General features: G+C 36.9%; 1 protein-coding gene across 3 annotated transcripts in view; it reads right to left on the reverse strand.

Annotated features, from left to right (window-relative positions):
• Positions 1–20,765, reverse strand: part of TENM1 (teneurin transmembrane protein 1) — a gene marked incomplete at both ends in the record, with an annotated part of 555,572 nt that overhangs the window by 261,450 nt on the left and 273,357 nt on the right. For 2 of the 3 annotated variants that reach the window (XM_080831204.1, XM_080831203.1), the window contains 2 exons: positions 429–628; positions 19,923–20,075. In XM_080831204.1, coding sequence (XP_080687330.1) covers positions 429–628; positions 19,923–20,075 — 353 coding nt within the window. The remainder of the gene's footprint in view (positions 1–428; positions 629–19,922; positions 20,076–20,765) is intronic. The other variant, XM_080831205.1, reaches the window with a different exon arrangement.

Here is a 20,765-nt window from a genome sequence, read left to right on the forward strand (position 1 = left end):
AGAAAAAATTTCTACCTCTAAGATAAAACCTCCCTTTTGGACTCATTTCCTTTATTGATTTGCATTCTTCACTGGGACAAAGGGTCAAGGCCATATGGAGCCAGCCAAGGGGGATGTGGGCCCAAAGGCTAAGTAAGATGAGGGGGCAGGGAAAGCTCATGATCATCCTGTTCCAGGAAACAAAATTCAAATTTCAAGAGTATTTTGTTAAACTTTTTTTTTCTGAATTTGCTCATTAAATGCTATTGCTTATTTCTCAATGTCATTCTTTTTCATTAATTTGGATGTGATTATTTTGGATATTTGCCAATTACAAACATTGTCTGCCTTTACCTTTGACTCCCACACACTTTGCAACTCACAAACCCTGAACTAATCATCCCACCACCCTCTAAAAAGGGTCAAGAAATACCTATAACATCAAATACCTGAGTATGTGTAGGTGGAATGTTTCTTCTGCCATAAATTCCCAGCAGAGAGTCCTTGGCTAAAGAAATATTGAATTTCAGATATATAGGATGGTGGATAGTAATCTGGAAACGCCAGAATAAGCCGGGTGGAATGGTCTGCATGACCTGTGCACCAATGTCAACTTCTCCAGTGTCTATCGCCCGTCCCTTCTGAAACACTGGTTTTAAAGGTAAAGAAAATTGCATGTAATATTAATCTTAACACGTAAGTTAATGGTTTTTAGTTTTTCAGCACAAATATATGAAAATGACTTACTAAACTCTTTTTTCCTCCCTACCCTACCCATATTTTCAAGACTTTACCCAAAATATCTTCCAAGGAGCCCTCCCCAACCAACCACTATACCAGTCTCTTCCTTCTCTTGAACTACTATTGCATTTATTTCCATCATTTGATTCATTTTAACCACTATTTACTGAGGTGGTCTGGGTAGTGACAGGAGATACAATGATGAACAAGATGCAGTTCTTGCTCTCAAGGAGCTTTAAATATATGAGAGAAAATAGGACAAGTGTACAATAACTATGTTGTAAAGGAAAATAAGTGCTCTGGGTATTCAAAGGAGTAAAGGGTATTTGGTTGGAGGATACTCCTCATTCTTAGCTGTCTCTATGCCTTTTATCTTCCTTTATTTTTCTTCTTAGTGCTTATAACCCCCTAACATACCATATGTTTTACTTGTCTATTGTCTATTTTCTCCCAATAGAATGTAAGCTCCATGAGGTTGTGGCTGTTTTGTTCCTTGTTTTATCCCCAGTAACTAGAGGAATGTACGCAAACAGTATGTTCTCTGTACATATTTATTCAATGAATGAATGAATGAATGAATGAGAAAAGGGTATTTATGGGAAGTAGTACTGAAGATGGGCCTTAAAGGAGGGAGAAGATTTCAACAGAGCTGTTGAGAAGAATGTTCCACTGGGAAGGAACGCCTTGCACCAAAACAAAGAGGAGAGAGAGAAACTTGTAAAGCTATAGTGGTGGCTATGTGTCTATAGAGAAGAACAGTTAGAGATAGGGCTGGAAGGAAAGGATGGCATCATAGGGCCTTGCATGCCAATCCTGAGGGTTTATCGAGTAAAGATGGAAAGCCATTAAAGGTTTTTAAGAAGAGGGGAAATATTTGGGTACATTAGAAAGACTAATCTTGAGGCAGAAGGTAGGATGATTTAGAGCAGGGAAACACAAGGATGATAGAGAATTATGGAGCAATAATTCAGATGAAATGACATGAAGATCTAAATTTAGGGTGGGCTCAACAGTTTACATGGGATAGTTCATTCCAAGCAACTATAAAATAAGCAAGTGGGACTACATCAAACTAGAGAGCTCTGCACAACAAAAGAAACAGTCAGTACATTAAAAAGGCAACCTACAAAATGGGAGAAAATTATTTGCAAACCATGTATCTGATAAGGGGTGAATATCCAAAATATATAATTTATACAACTCAATAGTAAAGAAGCAAATAATCCAACTCAATAGCAAAAAAACAAATAATCCAATAAAAAATGGGCAAATGACTTTTTTCTAGAAAAGACATACAGACAGCCAATAGGTATAAGAAAACGTGCTCAACATCACTAATCGTTGGGGGAAATGCAAATCAAACCCATAATGAGACAACACCTCGGATCCTGTTAGGCTGGTTATTAACAAAAAGATAAGAAATAACAAATGTTGATAAGGATGTGGAGAGAAGGGAACCCTTTATAACTTTATACACTGTTGGTGGCTATGCAAAATGGTACAGCTGTTTTGAAAAACAGTATGGTAGGTCCTCGAAAAATAAAACTACCATATGATCCAGTGATCTCACTTCTGGGTGTATATCCAAAGGAACTGCAATCAAAATCCTAAGAAGATATCTACACACCCACATTCACTGCAGCAATACTCACAACAGCCAAGATATGGAAACAACCTAAATATCCTTTGATGGAAGAGTGGATAAAGAACATGTGATGTGTATATTATTTATATACATATATATATACACATAATATACAATACATATATATATAAAATACTCCATTGTGTATATATACATGAAATATCATTCAGCCACTCAATAAAAAAAAAGGAAATCCTGCCATTTGCAACAATATGGATCAATCTGGAGGGCATTATGCTAAGTAAACCAAGCAAGACAGAGAAAGACAAATACTGCATGATATCACTTATGTGTGGAATCTATAAAAGAATAAAAGCCAATTTCATAGAAACAGAAACTAGAATGGCTGCCAGGATTGGAGGGAGGGGGAAATGGGGTGATGTGGGTCAAAGGGTACAACTTTTTAGTTACTAGGAGAGCTCAGACAATCTAACGTAGAACATGGTGACTATAGTTAATAATACAGCATTATGTACTTGAATGTTGTTGAGAGTAGATCTTAAGCATTTTTACCACACCAAAAAAGTTAATTATGTGAGGTGATGGATGTGATAATTATCTTCACCTTTTTAATCATTTCTACATTGTATAGGCTTATGAAATCAGCATGTTGTATACTTTAAATATATACAATTATACTTGTCAATTTCTGCTTGATAAAGTTAAAAAATCACATATTACTGAGGAAGTATTAAACTGGGTTATCCTAAAAAATGAAACAAGATGGAATCGGGAGGGAGACAAACCATAAGAGACTCTTAATCTCACAAAACAAACTGAGGGTTGCCGGGGAGAGGGGGGTAAGGAGAGGGTGGCTGGGTTATGGACATTGGGGAAGGTGTGTGCTATGGTGAGTGCTGTGAAGTGTGTAAACCTGGCAATTCACAGACCTGTACCCCCGGGGCTAATAATACATTATATGTTAATAAAAAATTAAAAAATTAAAAAAAAATAAGCCTCACCTAGACAATAAAGAAAAAAAAATATAGCAAGCTCAGAAAAAAAAAAAACCCAAACTGGGTTATCCTATAGAATGATACAAATATCAATGAACTTCAGATTATTATAAATTTTAAAAATCGTATTATACTTTCAAACATAAATACTAAAAAATAAAAATTTATTTTTCATGCTAGCATAGAGAAAATAATACTGAGATAAAAATAATTTATCTAAACTAAGGCAAGAGGGGTGCCTGGGTGGCTCAGTGGGTTGGGCCTCTGCCTTCGGCTCAGGTCATGATCCCAGGGTCCTGGGATCGAGCCCCGCATCGGGCTCTCTGCTCCGCAGGGAGCCTGCTTCCTCCTCTCTCTCTCTGCCTGCCTCTCTGCCTACTTGTGATCTCTGTCTGTCAAATAAATAAATAAAATCTTAAAAAAAAATAAACTAAGGCAAGAAAGAGAAGGCACGGACTGGATGGATGAATCAGAAAACATAAAGAAGATGGAAGACAAATTATAATAAAGAGCAAAAAACTGAATGCTTATGTTAAAAGGTAAAGTCATCACTCTGGATTAAAAAGTAAAATCTGAAGACATATATTTTACAAAAAACAGTACTTAAAATATAAAGAGACTGATTTATAATAATAAAAGTTATTTTCTTGGGAAGAAGAAAAAGAAGAAAAGACAATGTAAAGGAAGATTCTAGCACAGAACTTACAAACTTGAATGTGCTTAAGGAAGGGCATCTAACTAATATACAAATTATGATTCAGTAGGTCTGAGGTTGGATACTTCTCACAAGTTCCCAAGTAATGCACATGTTGCATGGTCCACAGGCTACACATTGAGAAGCAAGGTTCTTAGGATACTGGAATGCTAGGTATGGAGGCTAAGGAAGAGTCAAAACTGACTCCACGGTTGTTGAGTTTGGGTGACTCAGACAATGCCAGCAGCAAAAACAAGAAACCTAGAAGGAGATGATTAGTGTGAGAGGATGTCGAGTTTGGACAAGATGATCTTTATTATTTATCGCCATATTTTCTAATTATTTCCGATGTGCAAGTTTACTATATGTTTCTGTGGAATTCTGTGTTAAGTGGTGGCAGGGAGGGAAAGGATAGAAGAGGAGGGGCAAGAATTTGCTTGCCTTGGTTTTAAGCCACAAGGATCATACTTCAAGAGGGAAAATCCAATTTGGTCTCATTTCATACTGCCTTTATATTTTTCAGCCATCAGCTCTTTCTCCACACCAAACACAGTTTAAAAACACACATGGTCTCTGTCCTTTGTGTTCACTTGCTATAAAATTAACAGCCCATTAAGAAACACACCTGCAGTGGCTTTATTCAGAGGCCAATGCCTTCTAGCTTTTAACTCCCTAAAATGCCTCCATTATTGCTTTTTGTGTTAAGGCCAAGAGTAATAACTATTTTAAGAATGTTCACTGTTAACTGTTAATAATAGATTTCAAATGCAATTTTGAACATAATTATGTATTACAGGACACATAATTTTGTGGAATTGACATTTATAATAAAATATGCCCTTTGAGATGATAAATGACCAACCGAGGACCTTATTTTTCACTGAAAGTTACTTTTTCCCATGTCAGACAGAACGGTCTTGTCCCCAGAGGATTGATTATGCATTTAACTCCTAAGGTCCTGGAGCTGACAGATGTCTTCAAAGAGCAGACAATTAACAGACTGGGTTTATGTGGATACTTCCGTTCTCGACCTAATGTTCAGTTTGTTCAATCGCTGTCCTCAATCAGCGGCTCTTATCACTTCTTAAAATGCATCATTTGGTTGTTCAAACAGTATTATGAATATAAGATAATTTAAAATTATGTTCAACAAGCACTATTTTAAAGGTGCTACAAATAGCCTTTAATGAATGCAGACACTGTCATTTTAAAAAATCAGGGCAAAACTGGCTGACGGACATTAACCTTTATATACGAGCCTTACCAAATGCTACACCATGTCTTCCTTCTGCACTTTATAGCATCATATACTGCATAATGAGGCTACTTAAATGTTATTCACTAAATCAAAAGAAACTCGTGAAGTTGTGTTGTTGGAGCTTCCTGGTTACTAGCATTAGTAAATATCTGAAGCATATATACTAAGTCATTTATAAAAATGATTTTAAAAGATGGTTTTACCCTTTGAAAGCCTGCATCACAGTTAAAACAAGATAGATGAAGAGACATGACAACATGAATGAACATGTGGACTATAATTTAAATAAAAATAGCATAGCAAGCGGGTGGCCACAATTTGGTATTAAAGAGAAATTCTCACAGTTTGCAGATGGAAAATTTCTCAGCCTCTAACCTTTAACATGGAGTGTATCAGGAAGGGGGATGTCTCCCTGCTAGCAATCCACATCGCTGAATAGCCTGCTCCATTTTGTCTTCTCTCAAATTTTGTTAAGAGTTACAACGTAGTGTTCTTAGTTAATTGACTATTTCAGTTTCTTCTTAATGTAGCTCAAAGGGGAAAAACTAAAGAGAAGAAAATGGCATGCAGAGACAATGGATGTGGATTCCACGATATGGAAGGTGATTTCAGGAAGACATTCTGTGCCAGGATAAGGAAGTGGAATAGTTTTGGCCAAACTTAACATGGCCCCTGATCCTTCATTTGCAAAGTGTTAGCAGCAGGGCTAAAATATAGCACAAGGGTCCGGATTCGGTAACATGAATGTTTTAATGTCATTTAATCACTTAGATTGCCACAGCATATCGAAAGGCCCAGGAAGACCGTATTCTCCAGTAGCAGAACACTCCCTTGCAGAAATGCAAGATGAAGAGCCCTGGCTCATATCAAACTGTGCAGTACTATCTTTATCACAGTCCCACCAATATCCCCCAATTTAGTTTGAGCTAAACACTCTCTTTATAGCTTGCAACACAGGCATCAACTGCTGAGTGGTAAAAACCAATGGCAGATAGGCCGTGTGGAAGGATGGCAAGCTAACTGACAGTTGCTTAGTTTAAAAGGAAAAGGTCAAGCTACCTGGCAGGTAAATATAGAGGCCCAGAATTGGTGACAGACACTGTGTGCAATGGAACCAAGCCTTCATTATCTCTAGACTCAGACACATACCTGAATACTAAGAACATAATTATTAACAAAACTGTCCTTATAAGACAGGGGTAAGTAGCGCTCTGCTGGACATAGACATGTGTTTATTTTTTTCTACTTAATGTAGCTAGACCGGATTTAATGATCCTGCACAAAACTCAGTGAAACATGAGCAGAAGATACTGACATGTGGTCATTAAAAAGATTCTCATATCAGGTCCTCGTGTAAAAATGACCAGGTTAAAGGCTGTGGTATTGTCCGTAACAGCAGTCTTAGCAGTCTTTTAAGGGACTTGCAAGTTCCATAAAATGTATCTAAGCTAAGAAGATACTGGCTTTATTTTATTTATTTACTTATTTATTTTTAAGATACTGGCTTTAATTAACTGAAGAGGATGTTGTCCAAAGGGATGAAAAAGAAACATGCCTTAAGATCATATCTGCCCTTCACCTCACCCTATAGCACGTTCAAAATCCTCAGAAGACATCAACAAATACCTTTGGTATGGTCATTCACCTGAATTAATCCTAGTGTGTGTCTCATGGCATAAGTACCATCTCCCTTTTGTTCCTTCAAACATAATAATTGGTTCATAGTTTAAAAATCATTATGAAATTTAAAATATCAGTGCTTGGAACAAAATGGAGAGGTGAAATGAATCCCTAATTCCTGTGACTAAAAGCTGCAAAGAGATATAAAGGGGACAGTGAAAACCTATCCTACCCTTCCCATCTAAGTAGCCTTGTATACTTTTCTTTACATAAACTATTGAAGAAAAATACATATTCAACTCTCAGTTCTTCAGGGATAGATTTTCCAGCTTGTATATTACACATGCTTTTTATATCGGTTCTATAACCCAGGAGTATGCAGGAGAAAGAAAAGGAAGAATGAACCTGGTACACGGTAGGCACTTGGTAAATATTGTTTGGATGAATTAATAAAATAGTAATCTTGATAATTTATTTAGTAATGTTGATCATTTACTTTGACATTTTGGTATAAAGTTTAGTGGGAAGAAGAACTGAAACATCACACGGAGACCTTTGGGAATTAACTGTGAATAAAATATGTTTAGACATAAAATACTCCTGCCTTCCTGACACTGACAATAGATCGCTGACTGTGTGGAAAAGTTCATTAGCAAATATTACACTTGAGAAATACATGAGTGTGTAAGTGTAAACAATTAGGTCCAGACACTGAAAGATTTCATGTGCCAATACAATAGCTCATTTAGTATTACATACATCTTCTCAGACAGAAGTGAAATGGTATTGTTTAAAATCTCACCATTAATTAAAAGACAAATTTTGAATTGCATTTTGACCCTGTATATCTGTTTGTTGAACATATTGTTGTTTAAAAGACTTAATTCTCTTCTTAGAAGTATTTCTTGAAGTTCTGTCATAAGGATTTCCACTTTCTTAAATTTTTTAAAAAAATTTCACAGCTCTTCTGGTGTGTTATAATGACCACTAAGAAATATTCACAAACATTAGTTTCCAAATTTCAGGCTCTCCTGATGTGATATACAATCTCATACAGTGAAACACAAATTATGTTTGTAGAATCTCAGTCTATGGATTATTACCAATGGTATACGAAGTAGTCAATCTCTCTGAATTTCTTTGGTGAAAACTTGAATGGATATAAAACTCAAATTTATCATCACATTTTTACATATTTAAACAATGACTCAGAGTCATGGTCAATATGGTATAAAATACCTCCTTAAAAGAAAATAATATTGCCACTAGCAAGAAAAAATATTCAAATGCTAATGAATAAATATGGACCATGCAATGAAAAGACAAAAAAGGAAATTAAAGAAATGATTTCCACTTATAATATCGTCAAAAAGAATTTAAAAACTTGGGATAAATTTAACAAAAAAAGCTGCAAGTTGGGGCACCTGAGTGGTTCAGTTGGGTGAGTGTCCAACTTTTGGTTTCAACTCAGGTCATGATATCGGGGTCCTGGGATGGAGCCCTGCATTTGGCTCCATGTTCAGTGGGGAGTCTGCCTGAAGATTCTTTCCTTCTCCCACTGCCCCTCCCCACCCCCAGCTTACACTGGCTTGCACACTTTCTCTCCCTCTCTAAAATAAATAAATAAATCTTTTTCTAAAAAGTTGCAAGACTCGTATACTGAGAAAAACAAAACATCACTGAAAGAAATTAAAGAAGGCCTAAAGAAATGGAAACATCCATATTCATGGATTACAAGACTTACTGTTATTAAAATGGCAATACTTCCTAAACCGATCTGTAGAGTCGATGCAACCCTATCAAAATTCTAACTCCCATTTTCCAGAAATACACTAGCTGAGCTAAAATTCACCTGGAAATTCAAGGAACCCAGAACAACTAAAGCACTCTTAAAAAAAAAAAAAAAGGAAAACACTTCCTGATTTCAAAACTTATTACAAAACTACAGTAATCGTACTGGTATTATGATAGACATATAGATCAATAGAATAGAACTGAGAGTCAAGAAATTAAACATCACATTTATGGTTAGCCGAATTTCAACAAAGGCACCAAGACAATTCAATGGGGAAAAGAATAGCCTTTTCAACCAGTGGTGATGGACAAGTGGATATCCACAAGCAAGAGTGAAGTTTAATCATTCCCTCACACCATATATAAAAATTAACTCGAAATGGACCAAATAGCTACATTTAAGAACTAAAGCTGTAAAATTCTCAAGCAGAAATCACAGGCATAATTCTTTGTGACCTGGGGTTTGGCAGTAGTTTCTTAGATATGATATCAAAAGCATATAAAATGAAAGAAAAAATAGATACATTTGACTTCATCAAAATTAAAAACTTTTGTGCCTCAGAAGACACCATCAAGAAAGTGAAGAGACTGCCTACAGAATGGGAGAAAATGTTTGCAAATCATATATTAGAAAAGAGGCTTGTATCTAGAATACATTAAGAAGACTTACAAACTGACCAGTAAAAATACAAATAAACTGATTGAAAAATGGGCCAAGGATCCGAATAGACATTTCTCCAAAGAAGAAATACAAATGGCCAATAAGCACAGGAAAAGAGGCTCAACATCATTAGCCATCAAGGACATGCAAGTTAAAACCACAATGAGATACTACTTCATCCCCACTAAGATAGCTAAAATAAAAATGATAGACAATAAATGTGTTGACAAATGTGGAGAAATTGGCACCCTTTTACCTCTGGCCTCTTAAAAAACTGAAAACAGGTACAATAAAAATTGTACATGAATGCTTATAGCAGCATTATTTATAATAGCAAAAAAGTGAAAATCCACAAAAGGTCCATCAGTTGATAAGTAGATAAACAAAATATGGTATACTCACACAGTGGAATATTATTCAACCATAAAAAGGAATGAAGTATCAGTACATGCCACAACATGGACAAACTTTGGAAACATTAAGTTAACTGAAAAAAGCCAGATGCAAAAGAATACACATTATATGATTCCATTTATATAAAACGTACATATAGGCAAATCTATAAAGACAGGAAATAGATTTGTGGTTGCCAGGGGCTGGGGAGAAGTGGGGATAACGGGTAACTGCCAGTGACTATGAGGTATCTTTTCAGTGTGATGAAAATGTTCTAGAATTAAATAGCCATGATGGTTATACAACTCTGAATATGCCAAGAATTGCTGAACTGTATACTTTATTTTTTTTTAAAGATTTTATTTAGTTATTTGACAGAGAGATCACAAGTAGGCAGAGAGGCAGGCAGAGAGAGAGAGGGGGAAGCAGGCTCCCTGCTGAGCAGAGCCGATGCGGGGCTCAATCCCAGGACCCTGAGATCATGACCTGAGCTGAAGGCAGAGGCTTAACCCACTGAGCCACCCAGGCGCCCCTGAGTTGTATACTTTAAATTGGAAATTACATAGTATGTAAAATATAGTTCATTAAAGTTGTTCCAAAAGATATGGTTCTAAGTTCTAAATTGGTATGTAGAGCCTGCAGACACACATACACAAAAACTATCATGACCTGTCCAAGAGTTCTGATGTGTTTCCAAGTGGTTTTAGATGGTTATCTGATACCTAGAAGCTGAATTGTCTCCTGGCCAGTATTTTGGAATATGTCATTGGTAGCACACAGCAAGGATGCCCGTTGTCTATATTTTTAAATAATGTCAGAGCAACATTAGGGCTAGTTACGGCTCAATTTATCCAGCACCCCCTTTTGTATCTTAGAATGTAAGTCCCCAAAGGACAGGGCAGTCATGGCTGTCTAAAATCTTGACATCTACCTTCCAGACATTTCATAAAGGCGATTATATTAAGACCCACCTATCCCATAGTTGAGAGTAATAAGGGGATTGTACAACTTCTTGTGCCAGGCCCTGGGAAAAAGAAGCAGCCCGCAGAGGCACCAGTTTTCAGGGGCTGTCGTATTTGCTATCGCTTTTAATTTCTATCTTTAAGGAACTCGGAAAATATTCAATAATATCAAATTAAAACATCTCCCAAGCAAAACTCATAACACATAGTAACAACAATACTGGGGTGCCTGGGTGGCTCAGTCAGTGAAGCTTCTGCCTTCAGCTTAGGTCATGATCTCAGGGTCCTAGAATCAAGCCCCTGTGTTGGGTTCCCTGCTCAGTGGGGAGTCTGTTTCTCCCTCTCCCTCTGCTGCTCCACCCACTCATGCTCTCTCTTTCACACTCTCTGTCTCAAATAGATAAATAAAATCTTAAAATAACGATAACAACAACAGTAATATGAAATTGGGATAGATAGTAACATCTATGGAACAAGATATAAACATCTATGGGTCCTCTTTTGGAACTCCTACCTCTCATTTTCCCAATATCAATATGCCTCTCTCATACTCAGTGTGCCATAAAATTCCGTGTCCCAGTTTCTCTCTGAGGCTCCTTCCTTCTCTTCTGTCCAGACTTCGGACCCTTCACTCTCTCTTTTCTTACTGGCATTCTCAATGTCTCCCTCTTTACTGGTTTCTTATTCTTTGTCTTCAAACAAGCACAAGTCTTTCTTAAAAAAGAAAAAAAAAAACAACAACTAAAATGACCCAACTGCCCCTTCATCTAGTTATCATACTATTTATCTCCTTCCTTTCTTTGCCAAGCTGTCTCCATCTGCTGCCTCTATTGCTTCATTATCCATTTACCACTTAGGCTATTACCATCTGCATTTCCCCCCACTACTCTATTAGTCCATTCTCCTAACTATGCGCTCTTTAAGGTCAACTTGGATTGATTTTTTCTGGTTTCTCAAGGCCCAGCTCAAACTACTTCTATAATAAACAATCATCTTTTCATCTTTTGTCTTTTAAGCCTCTTAATCACCTAACCATCTTATTTTTATTTCTGTACACCAGTTGGTTGCATGTTATTTTGCATTGTGTGTGCATGTATGCGTGCTTCCTCCAGCTTTCCTGCTGAATAGGATTTTCTCAAGGGCAAAAGCTATGTCTTCTGCTTCTTTCGTGAGCATTCCATAATACTTGGTACAGTTAAAATAGCATCTTGACTCACATAGCACTAAAAATCATGAACTTCTATGCTTGTAAACAGTAAGATTTCATTTTTCTTCCCTTGATATTATTTTCATGGAGAGGTTGGGAAGGTCGAGAATCATTTCTCCTACAATCTAACTTTTTGCTTTTATTCTTCCCACTCTCTCTCTGAGCCACTGACAATGAGACTATGGTATCTGTGTGCAGTTCTCATACCTTCGGTAGGATATATAATGGACATAGGAAAAGGCAAGTAAAACGACTGAGGGAAATACAGTTACAAGGAGAGTTCAGAAGTCAAACCAAGGGCTCATGGTATTAGAAAGGTGAGGGCCAAGAAAGGATATGTGATTATTATCTACGGGATTGCCGAAGTTACACAAAGGGAAATGCAGACTTGTGCATTCAACCCTGGAACTCTAAGCTTTTGTTTTCAAAAGCAAATTTTACATATGAGAATTACCTTTGACTTCATGCAAAAGCTAGTAGAAGTTTGAACTTCCTCCAAAAATAATATAGCCGAAAGATATAAACAGATACTCAACAGAATTAGGAACACACATGGCTGGTAAATTTCTACAATGCACTGTTTCTCTCAAAAAACTGTGATGGTATAAAGATGTTCTGGGCAGATCCCCTAGCTTTTGAAGGACTATTCCAGGAGGATCCATATGCCATCCCACAGCACACCAGCAGCGCCCCTGTCAGATGTATACTGTTAGGCTAGAGGGACCACGAAGGAGATACATTCCACAGGAAAGGTGTCTATTAGTTAAACAAACAAACAAACAAACAAACAAAGTAAAGTAAGGATTAAAATGAAACAAGAAGGAAACATTAAACATATATGACCAAGAACATTTAACATGAATTTTTTATACCGTAAATAAGTTTGCCTTTTAGCCTAGTGAACCCTTTCCATAAATCTGTTTTAGAAGTCAGGTTTCCAGTATGCTTTAGAAAAGCTTTTGTTAAAACTGAAGTATATTGATAAAGTGATTTAATATAGTTGAAAACAAGCTGCAGCACTCTAGCTGGACCCCCTGAAACCTTGTATTAGAGAAATATCTATATAGCATTATAGGAAACATTTACTGTAATTTGCCATCAATCTTTAAAAATAATAATGTTATGCTCCCAACATTGTTGTCTTTGTTAGTGCATTACTACTATTTTATTCATGTGGTTTGTTGTGCTTATATGAATTATTCCCAATTCTACCACAACGTCCTGGGCTCTAATATCCTTTAAGTAAAAGATATCGAAACTATGGGTTGACTCAAAGGGCAGCTGAGTGCATTTTAATATCCACATGTCCTATGAACCAATATTGAAGAACCACAGAATTATACTGCAGGATTGTGTTCCATCCGAACGCACAGTGATTACCTGGGTGGGGTTGGTGCAGTTCTTTACTTTTGTACCACAAAATGAATCTTTACCTACTGGCTGGGTCTGTGAAATAAATGTCAGTGAAACTACAAGTAAATCTGAAATTCAAGTTTTTATTTAAGGTCCACAACTGTCATTGAATAAATTGCCTCCAATATAAATATGCCACAGGTAAAACTCAACAAAACACCACCACAACAAAGCAAAAAAACAAAACAAAACAAAAACAAAAACAAAACAAAAAACCAGTCAACACACACACACACACACACACACACACACACACACCCCTCTCCAGCTAGGTCTACAATGAAAGGAAGTCATGAAAGGTACATTTGGATTGTTAACTTTGAATCCCCAAGGAGTATGTGCTGTTTTGAGGAGGAGGGGAGTCTTGCTGAACCCAGGTCTAAGAACTCTTACGGAAAAGATATACATTTCGCCACATGCATGCAGATTTTTAATCAAGACAGCTGTTATTTAAACAACTGGCCTTGAGAAAAGAAGTTTTAAAAGAAGAGGCTCAAAGAAGGGTCTTGAGCTAACATTAAAAGACTAGATCCTCTTTTCAGCTGTGCCTGTAGTTGTATCTATTATGCAAGCCAAGTCTCTTAACCTTCTTGTGTTTTCCTTTCTCAAGTGTAAAACAAGGGTAACAATAGCTGCTACAGCATAAAACTGTTACATGGATAAAAGACATTAAAGTATTTTGAAATTGTAAATGTTCTCTAAGTGCAGACTGTTATTGTTACATACACGTCAAAAATCCAAACTTATAAGGCAGAAAACTGGGAATTAATTATTTGAATTACAACAGAATTCTCTGCAAGTAAATTTAAATGGCAAAGTGGCTGGCGCATTTTACAGACATCCATTTCAACCATTTTCCAGGAGTATACATGCCTTTTGCAAAAATAGGTCCACTTTTATTTGGAAGGGCTAATTGTTCTTCCCTAACTGCAGAATTCGAATTCACTGACTTATAATTTACACAGCTGGGGGACCTTAGAGATAAGCCAGTCCTACAGAGCATCACCCGTTGTTTGTCAAAGCATTAGCAACTGGGAGGAGAATGGAGAGCAAAGAAAGGAAAGGGGAACGCAGGGGGAATTGTGGCAGGAATCTGACCCCACCTCCCATTTTATCTGGAGAGATGTGGCTTTTATCTGTTTTGTTTTGTTTTTTTTAATTTATGCTTTGCAGGTAAGGTATAATTTACAAAATGTGTTTCCCTGCCTACTATCTCTCCTCCACTCCCTAAAAGTTTTAAAGCTGAAGGAGAGCAGAATTTGCACCCCACAATATGATTCTTTGATGTAAGGATCATCTTGAAGAAACGGCAGAGAGAAAAACCATGTAGAAGGTCCTTTGGTAAGGGGACATTTACATTCATAAGGGAAATTGCCATCTGTAAGGGTATCTCCCTCTCTGTACTAGGAAGAAGATGTGCTTAAATCTCTAGAAACTCATCAGTGGAAAAGAGGACTTCACTCTGCCTACCAGCCATACTCCAGCTCACTGTGCTTTGTCTGACAGCCTCATATAACTGGCTTCCCTCCCCGCTCCTGACAGCTTTTGTCTTTAGCTGGAGATAGTATTTAAGGTGGCGGCCTGAGCCAGTCCAGGAGTTACTCTGTTTTCCTGGGTCTCTCCTGCATATGCAGGGCGCAGACATGTTATTAAACTTGTTTTTCTCCTTCCTGTTAATCTGTTTTTTTAAATATATTATTATTACAGCAGGGGTGGGTGGGTGCCTCAGCCAAGAAACTAGAAGGTTAGAGGGAAAATTATTTTTCAACCCGGACAAAGCCAACTCCCTCCTTTTTCAGATAAGAAACCTGAGCCCAGAGAGGTGAAGAGCTCTAGTCATTGCTTGGTCTAGGCTAACGCATCTTCAAGACAGGCTGTACGCTGTGTCATGTCAATCAGCTATATGTTGTTTCTATGGTCATATATTCAGCGGACATTGAACTAGAAAGTACCTTTTCTTCCCCCTTCAACTTTGTGGAGATAGATCTTGTAGAATGAATTTAAGAGAAATGCCACTTTCCCCCAAGGACAGACTTTTGCAAAAATTATAAAGGAGATAAAGGTGGACTTGAGTATCCTTTAGCTCTGTCTCCCCAACCACTCTTTTTGTTCCCATGCTCTATTTTGGCATCCAACCTACAAGAATTTAGTACCGTCCACTACCCGATAAACTTCTTCCTTATTCAGATGACGGATGACAATGTTGGACTTCACCTGAGCCCTATGCTCCTGGAAAACTGCTGGGTAAGAAATCCTCCCAACCTTTTGTCTTCCAAAACCTTCTCACTCTTTTATGTTTTAGGACATGGCTTACTGCAAAGCCAACAAACAAAAAACAAAAATAACCCTATTAAAAGCTCTTTCCCCCATGACTTATTAGATATGGCTCTCTGTCCACGCTTTCTCATGGATCCCATAAGAACTGCAGAAGACTCCTATGTTGACCTGTAACAAAGCCAAAGAAGGACCTTTCCCCTTTTGCCGGAGCCTGCTGAAAGACCAGATACAGACCCTCCAATTGCCTATTCTTTGCCTCATAAATAATTAGCTGAGATCAGAACTATTTGTTCTCCTTCAACTAGCTAGATGCGGACATAAACATTTCCTGGTCAGTTGACTGACTGAGACTTCTTCTGAGTACAAGACAACCCCAACTGTAAATCATCCCACATGTTCCTTACCCAGTACTCCTAGAAAAGTCTAAGGCAAAATCCACTTTGCTCAGACACTCTGATCTTCCCGATCTGGAATGCTTTCCCTATTGCAATAGCCTGAATAAAATTAATTTCCCTACCTATTCAGTTTTTGCTTTTGACACTTCCTTAGAAAATCTCTTTAGCAATTTATATGTTTAGTCTGTGTTACATTATTTCAATAACAGATGAGAAAACAGAAGAGGTATAATCAAATGTCCTCTGTTCTAGTTTAGATTTCTCTCTGGTTCTTGACCCTTTTGGACCTCAGTTTCTTCATCTTTAAACAAAGACTTTGGATTTGATAATGTTTAAGATTTTAACATTCCATATTAGTTGTTAAGTTACACTGTAATTATATTTAGTTCAATTTATGGATGTTATGTGACTCAGGTCTAGGACTAAGTCTTTTACTTTTTTCTGTCCCCTGTTCTGTTTAAAGTAGTTGTTACATAATGTTCATTAAAGAGAAAGAGTTATGACTAGTTTATAAACTTCTAAGGTAGTAGGGGCTGCTTTAGTATAATGTTTTCAATTCTATAAATGTTTATTGAACAACTGACAGCTGGCTTTTCTGGTAGATTCCAATATGTGATTGTGACTTATGTCTTCTTTTTGAAATTAAATTCAAATTATTCAAGTACATTTCAAAAATAAAACATTAGCATGCTAAATGTCTATAATCAAATATTCTGTTTTTTTTCATTTGGAAAACTAAGTGGTGAGAAAATTCTTTAGTCTCCTAAGGAGAAGCAGATATATATATATAACTACTGTTAATGGGGAACCAATTCCAGCAGAATTTGATTTTCTTTTTACAGTGTCATTCTATTTATCCATCTTTGACGATGAAGGTAATGATGATTATGAAATAGTAGTGTTAACTTGTTAAGTAAAGAGAGATCAAACTTTAAAAAGAGAATACGTAAATCTCAAGAAGGCCATCATTTGTGGAAAACCTGACAGCAGGATTGAAGCAGGATCTACAGTACCTAACGGGATGTCAATAAGCTCAAGGTAATTTTCCAATCACTTGTTCCAATAATTACTGCTAACTTTAACTGGGTGCCTGGCACTGTGCGTTAAAACCATTATCTCACTTGTTCCTCACAATCAACTTATGAGACAAGTACTATTATTATCGTCCTTGTGTTGCAGATGAGGATATTAGTTCAGCAAGGTTGTATCAACTCATTGCCTGAGGCTTGAAAGCCAGGAAATGACACAGTGTTCAAAGCCAGATCAGTCTGACTCCACAGTCTAGGATCTTAACCACAGCCCTACAATGTCCAGTCTTTTAGGAGAGTGAGGAAATCAATGTAAAAAAGGATTATTTGTTTTTTAGTTTTGTATTTTAATGCATACAAGATCATTAAGACAAGCTTCTACAACTGTATTGATGGGGTATGTGATGTCTAGAAAATCACAACAGGATACAGCTGACCAGTTGAAAATATCCTTTTAGGTATATTACATCTTCCACAAGGTTTGGTTTAGTGTACACATGGCATTATAAAACAGGAGCTATGTTTTTACTCAGTGAGTGATATGCAATAAAGAACTAATACAGCAGAACCATGATGTGCAGTTACAGTTAAGGTTTTGTTCAGACTGCCACAAAAAAATCAGTTTAAGATAAGTTGGTATATATGGCATCAACCCTTAATAATTTTTCTTCATAAAGTATTAAATTGGAATTATTCAGCCTATTTGTTGTTATAATTGAGCAGAAACTTAAAAACATTTTTTCATTTATGAAACTTGTTACAACACATTAAAATATAGCTGTATAGAATTTCTCTAAAAGCCATCATGAATAGACTCTGGGGCTTTGCTTTCATTAGGTAAAGTGTCTTTTGTGGTTTTCATATACGTTTCATGTGTGGATTTCTGTACAGTGTAGAGAAAAAGCTCTGAAATCAGATTGCCGGTTTCCAGCTTTGTGACCTTGGGCAAGTTACTTAACCTCTCTGTGCCTCTGTGTCTTTATTTGGAAAATGAGGTCCATAATGTTACCTTCATGATATAATACCTGTGAAGTGTCTAGAATAATTCTTGGCACATGGTTAATTATGCAAAAAATGTCAGTCATCAGAAAACTCCAGCTAACCCCTGGACAACACTGGGGTTAAGTACACCCATCCCCTCCCTCTTAACCCCATGCAGTCAAATAATCTTCGTAATAACTTGTGACTCCCCCAAAACTTAACTTGAAGCCTTACCAATAATATAAACAGTTGATTAACATGGATTTCGTATGTTACATGTAACATATACTGTTTTCCTACAATAAAGTAACCTAGAGGAAATAAATGTTATTAAGAAAATCATAAAGAGGAGAAAATACATTTCCAGTCCTGTGCTGTATTTATTGAAAAAAATCTGTAGAGGACCTGGGCAATTCAAACCCATGTTGTTCAAGGGTCAACGGTACTTTGTGGAAAGGAATTACAGATGTCTGAATTAGAGTAAACAAATGAATATGCTCTGGTAACAACTATGTAGTGACCTTCTGTCTTGCGTGTTTTATTGTCCTCAAACAGATAACTCATGAATTTCAAGTGTGAACGGCAAGAAACCCCTCGGCACCAAATGGTGGCTCTTGCACTTGCACATATAAAGGAATCAAAGAGTGGGAAAGAAGATAAGAGAGAAAAAGCCAGAGTCCAAGTGTACTCAGACCCTTTCCTCTGTCATCTCTGACCCTCAGCCCGTCTCAGCAGCAACAATGGAATTGCTGGGAAAGGTCAGCCCAGGCTAGAGACAGTATTTCTAAACGAGGACATAAAGCAAGCTGCATTGTGAATCAAAAACTAGGACAAATCATAATGTTTTCCTGAAACCTAAGCACGAGTTTTACTGAAGCATAGACCAAAGCAGAATTACATTTTCAAAAGCAAACAAAACCCAAACAGCACACCCTACAAATAACCCTCAAAAGAAACTAGAAACACAAGTAAAGATTAGTAACTCGAGCAGCTACAAAACAAAATACCTTGTTTGCAACTCATCAGCCAAAGTAAGACTGTCTTATCACCCCATAAGATTTTAAGTTTCTCGAGGGTAGGGTTTGGGTCATTCATTCATTCATTCATCTGTTTGAATGTGATCTCCTAAAAATATTTAGGATTGTGCTCTATGTTCTGTTTTCAATTTCTGCTTTTGGAATTGACATCCTGAAATTTTACATTGAGTCCCTGTGTGCTGAATCCTATTTCAAGAGAAATTAGAATAGAAACTTTCAGCTATTTTCAATACTTGTATATTGAGACTAAGATCATTCAATGTGAATAAGATGTTGGGAGTGCTGGTATGTGACATTTATTGTAAATAAGTCAGGTAGCTCAAGCTTACATTGGTTAAATTTAACAATTCAGTACTCAGAGTACTTTTTTATTTTTTCCAATTGCAAAGAATTCATGTTCCCCACTAGAAAAAAAATTCATGTTCCCCCACTTTGACATAAACATTCACCCTTATATTAAGCATAAAAGGCTTTTTCTTATTATAAACAGAAGAAATTTCCATATACCCTTTGTAAAATGTTATATATAAATGTTAGGCTTGGACACAGAGAACTTAATCAAAATCCCATGTTGCTTCAGGGTAGTTATATGCGAAATGCAATTTCCATTGTATTGAAACCTCCATCCTGTAAATATTTATCTATTTTCAAAATTGCCTACATATTTGAAAAGTTTAATTGGTTTATACTCAAGGCACTAGAGAAAGGAAAATTTGCTTTCATAAGACATTTACATGTATTTATTCTGTCCACGTAGAGTACTTCTTTCGAGTGATCATGAAATTTAATGTGAAGTGAAACCATCCCAGCTTTGGTTCTAATAACCAAATTAGAAGAAAAGTAATCAATAATCAATAAATCAGTCATTTTGATCACTGTACCTTTTTTCTCTGATTTATCGGAAACTTTTCCTCCAATTGGAGAGTAAGTAGTATCCACGGATTCGGTCCCTCTGTTCCCTTTGCTAACTCCATTTTCATAGAGCTGTCCTTCAACTGGTTGCAACTGCCAAGTCAGGCCGAACAAATGTACTGCTGCAAGAAAACAAGCCATACATGAACTTATTCCAGACTTGCTGAGAAGGTCTCCAAACCAGCTGTCTCTTTCCACCTAAAAATGCCATGACCAGTTTTCTTTTAGTTGGGCCAAGCAGCTTGGAGTTTATACCTGTATCATACATGAGCTACCTTTATAAGTAGCTATTGTTAAAATGTTGAGGCTGTAGCTATCCCAGTGATAGACATTGGGGCATTAGTGAAGCAACCACAATGGGATTAGATGCTGGTCCTCAACACTGTTACCCCTTCTCATTTCCCTTGGTCATGGAACTCTACTTTGTATATGGAAACTGCAGAGTGATGGTGGACAGGCTATTATGAGAACATGGGAGGCCTTCACTAAGCCAGTTTCCCGAGTGCCTGGTATGCATAAGGTCCCATGATAGCTGCTGCAGATGTTAAAATATAGATGCCTATTAGGGTAGGAGTTGGAAGTAATACAAGTGTAAAATTACTATAATGCAGCATAACTGACACAATACAGGCTCAATTGTTACCAGATTAAAAAATACCTGTGTTGATCAGAGTGTAGTGGGCACTCTCATATACTCTTCATGAGAGTATTAAAAAAAAGCACCTACCCTTGTGGAGGGTAATGTAGCATCATTTATCAACAAACCTTAAAATTTGGCTTACCCTTTTAGCCCACAATTCCATTTCTATGAG

This window comes from Martes martes, assembly GCF_963455335.1.
Source record: "Martes martes genome assembly, chromosome: X".
NCBI classification, from domain to species: Eukaryota; Metazoa; Chordata; class Mammalia; order Carnivora; family Mustelidae; genus Martes; species Martes martes.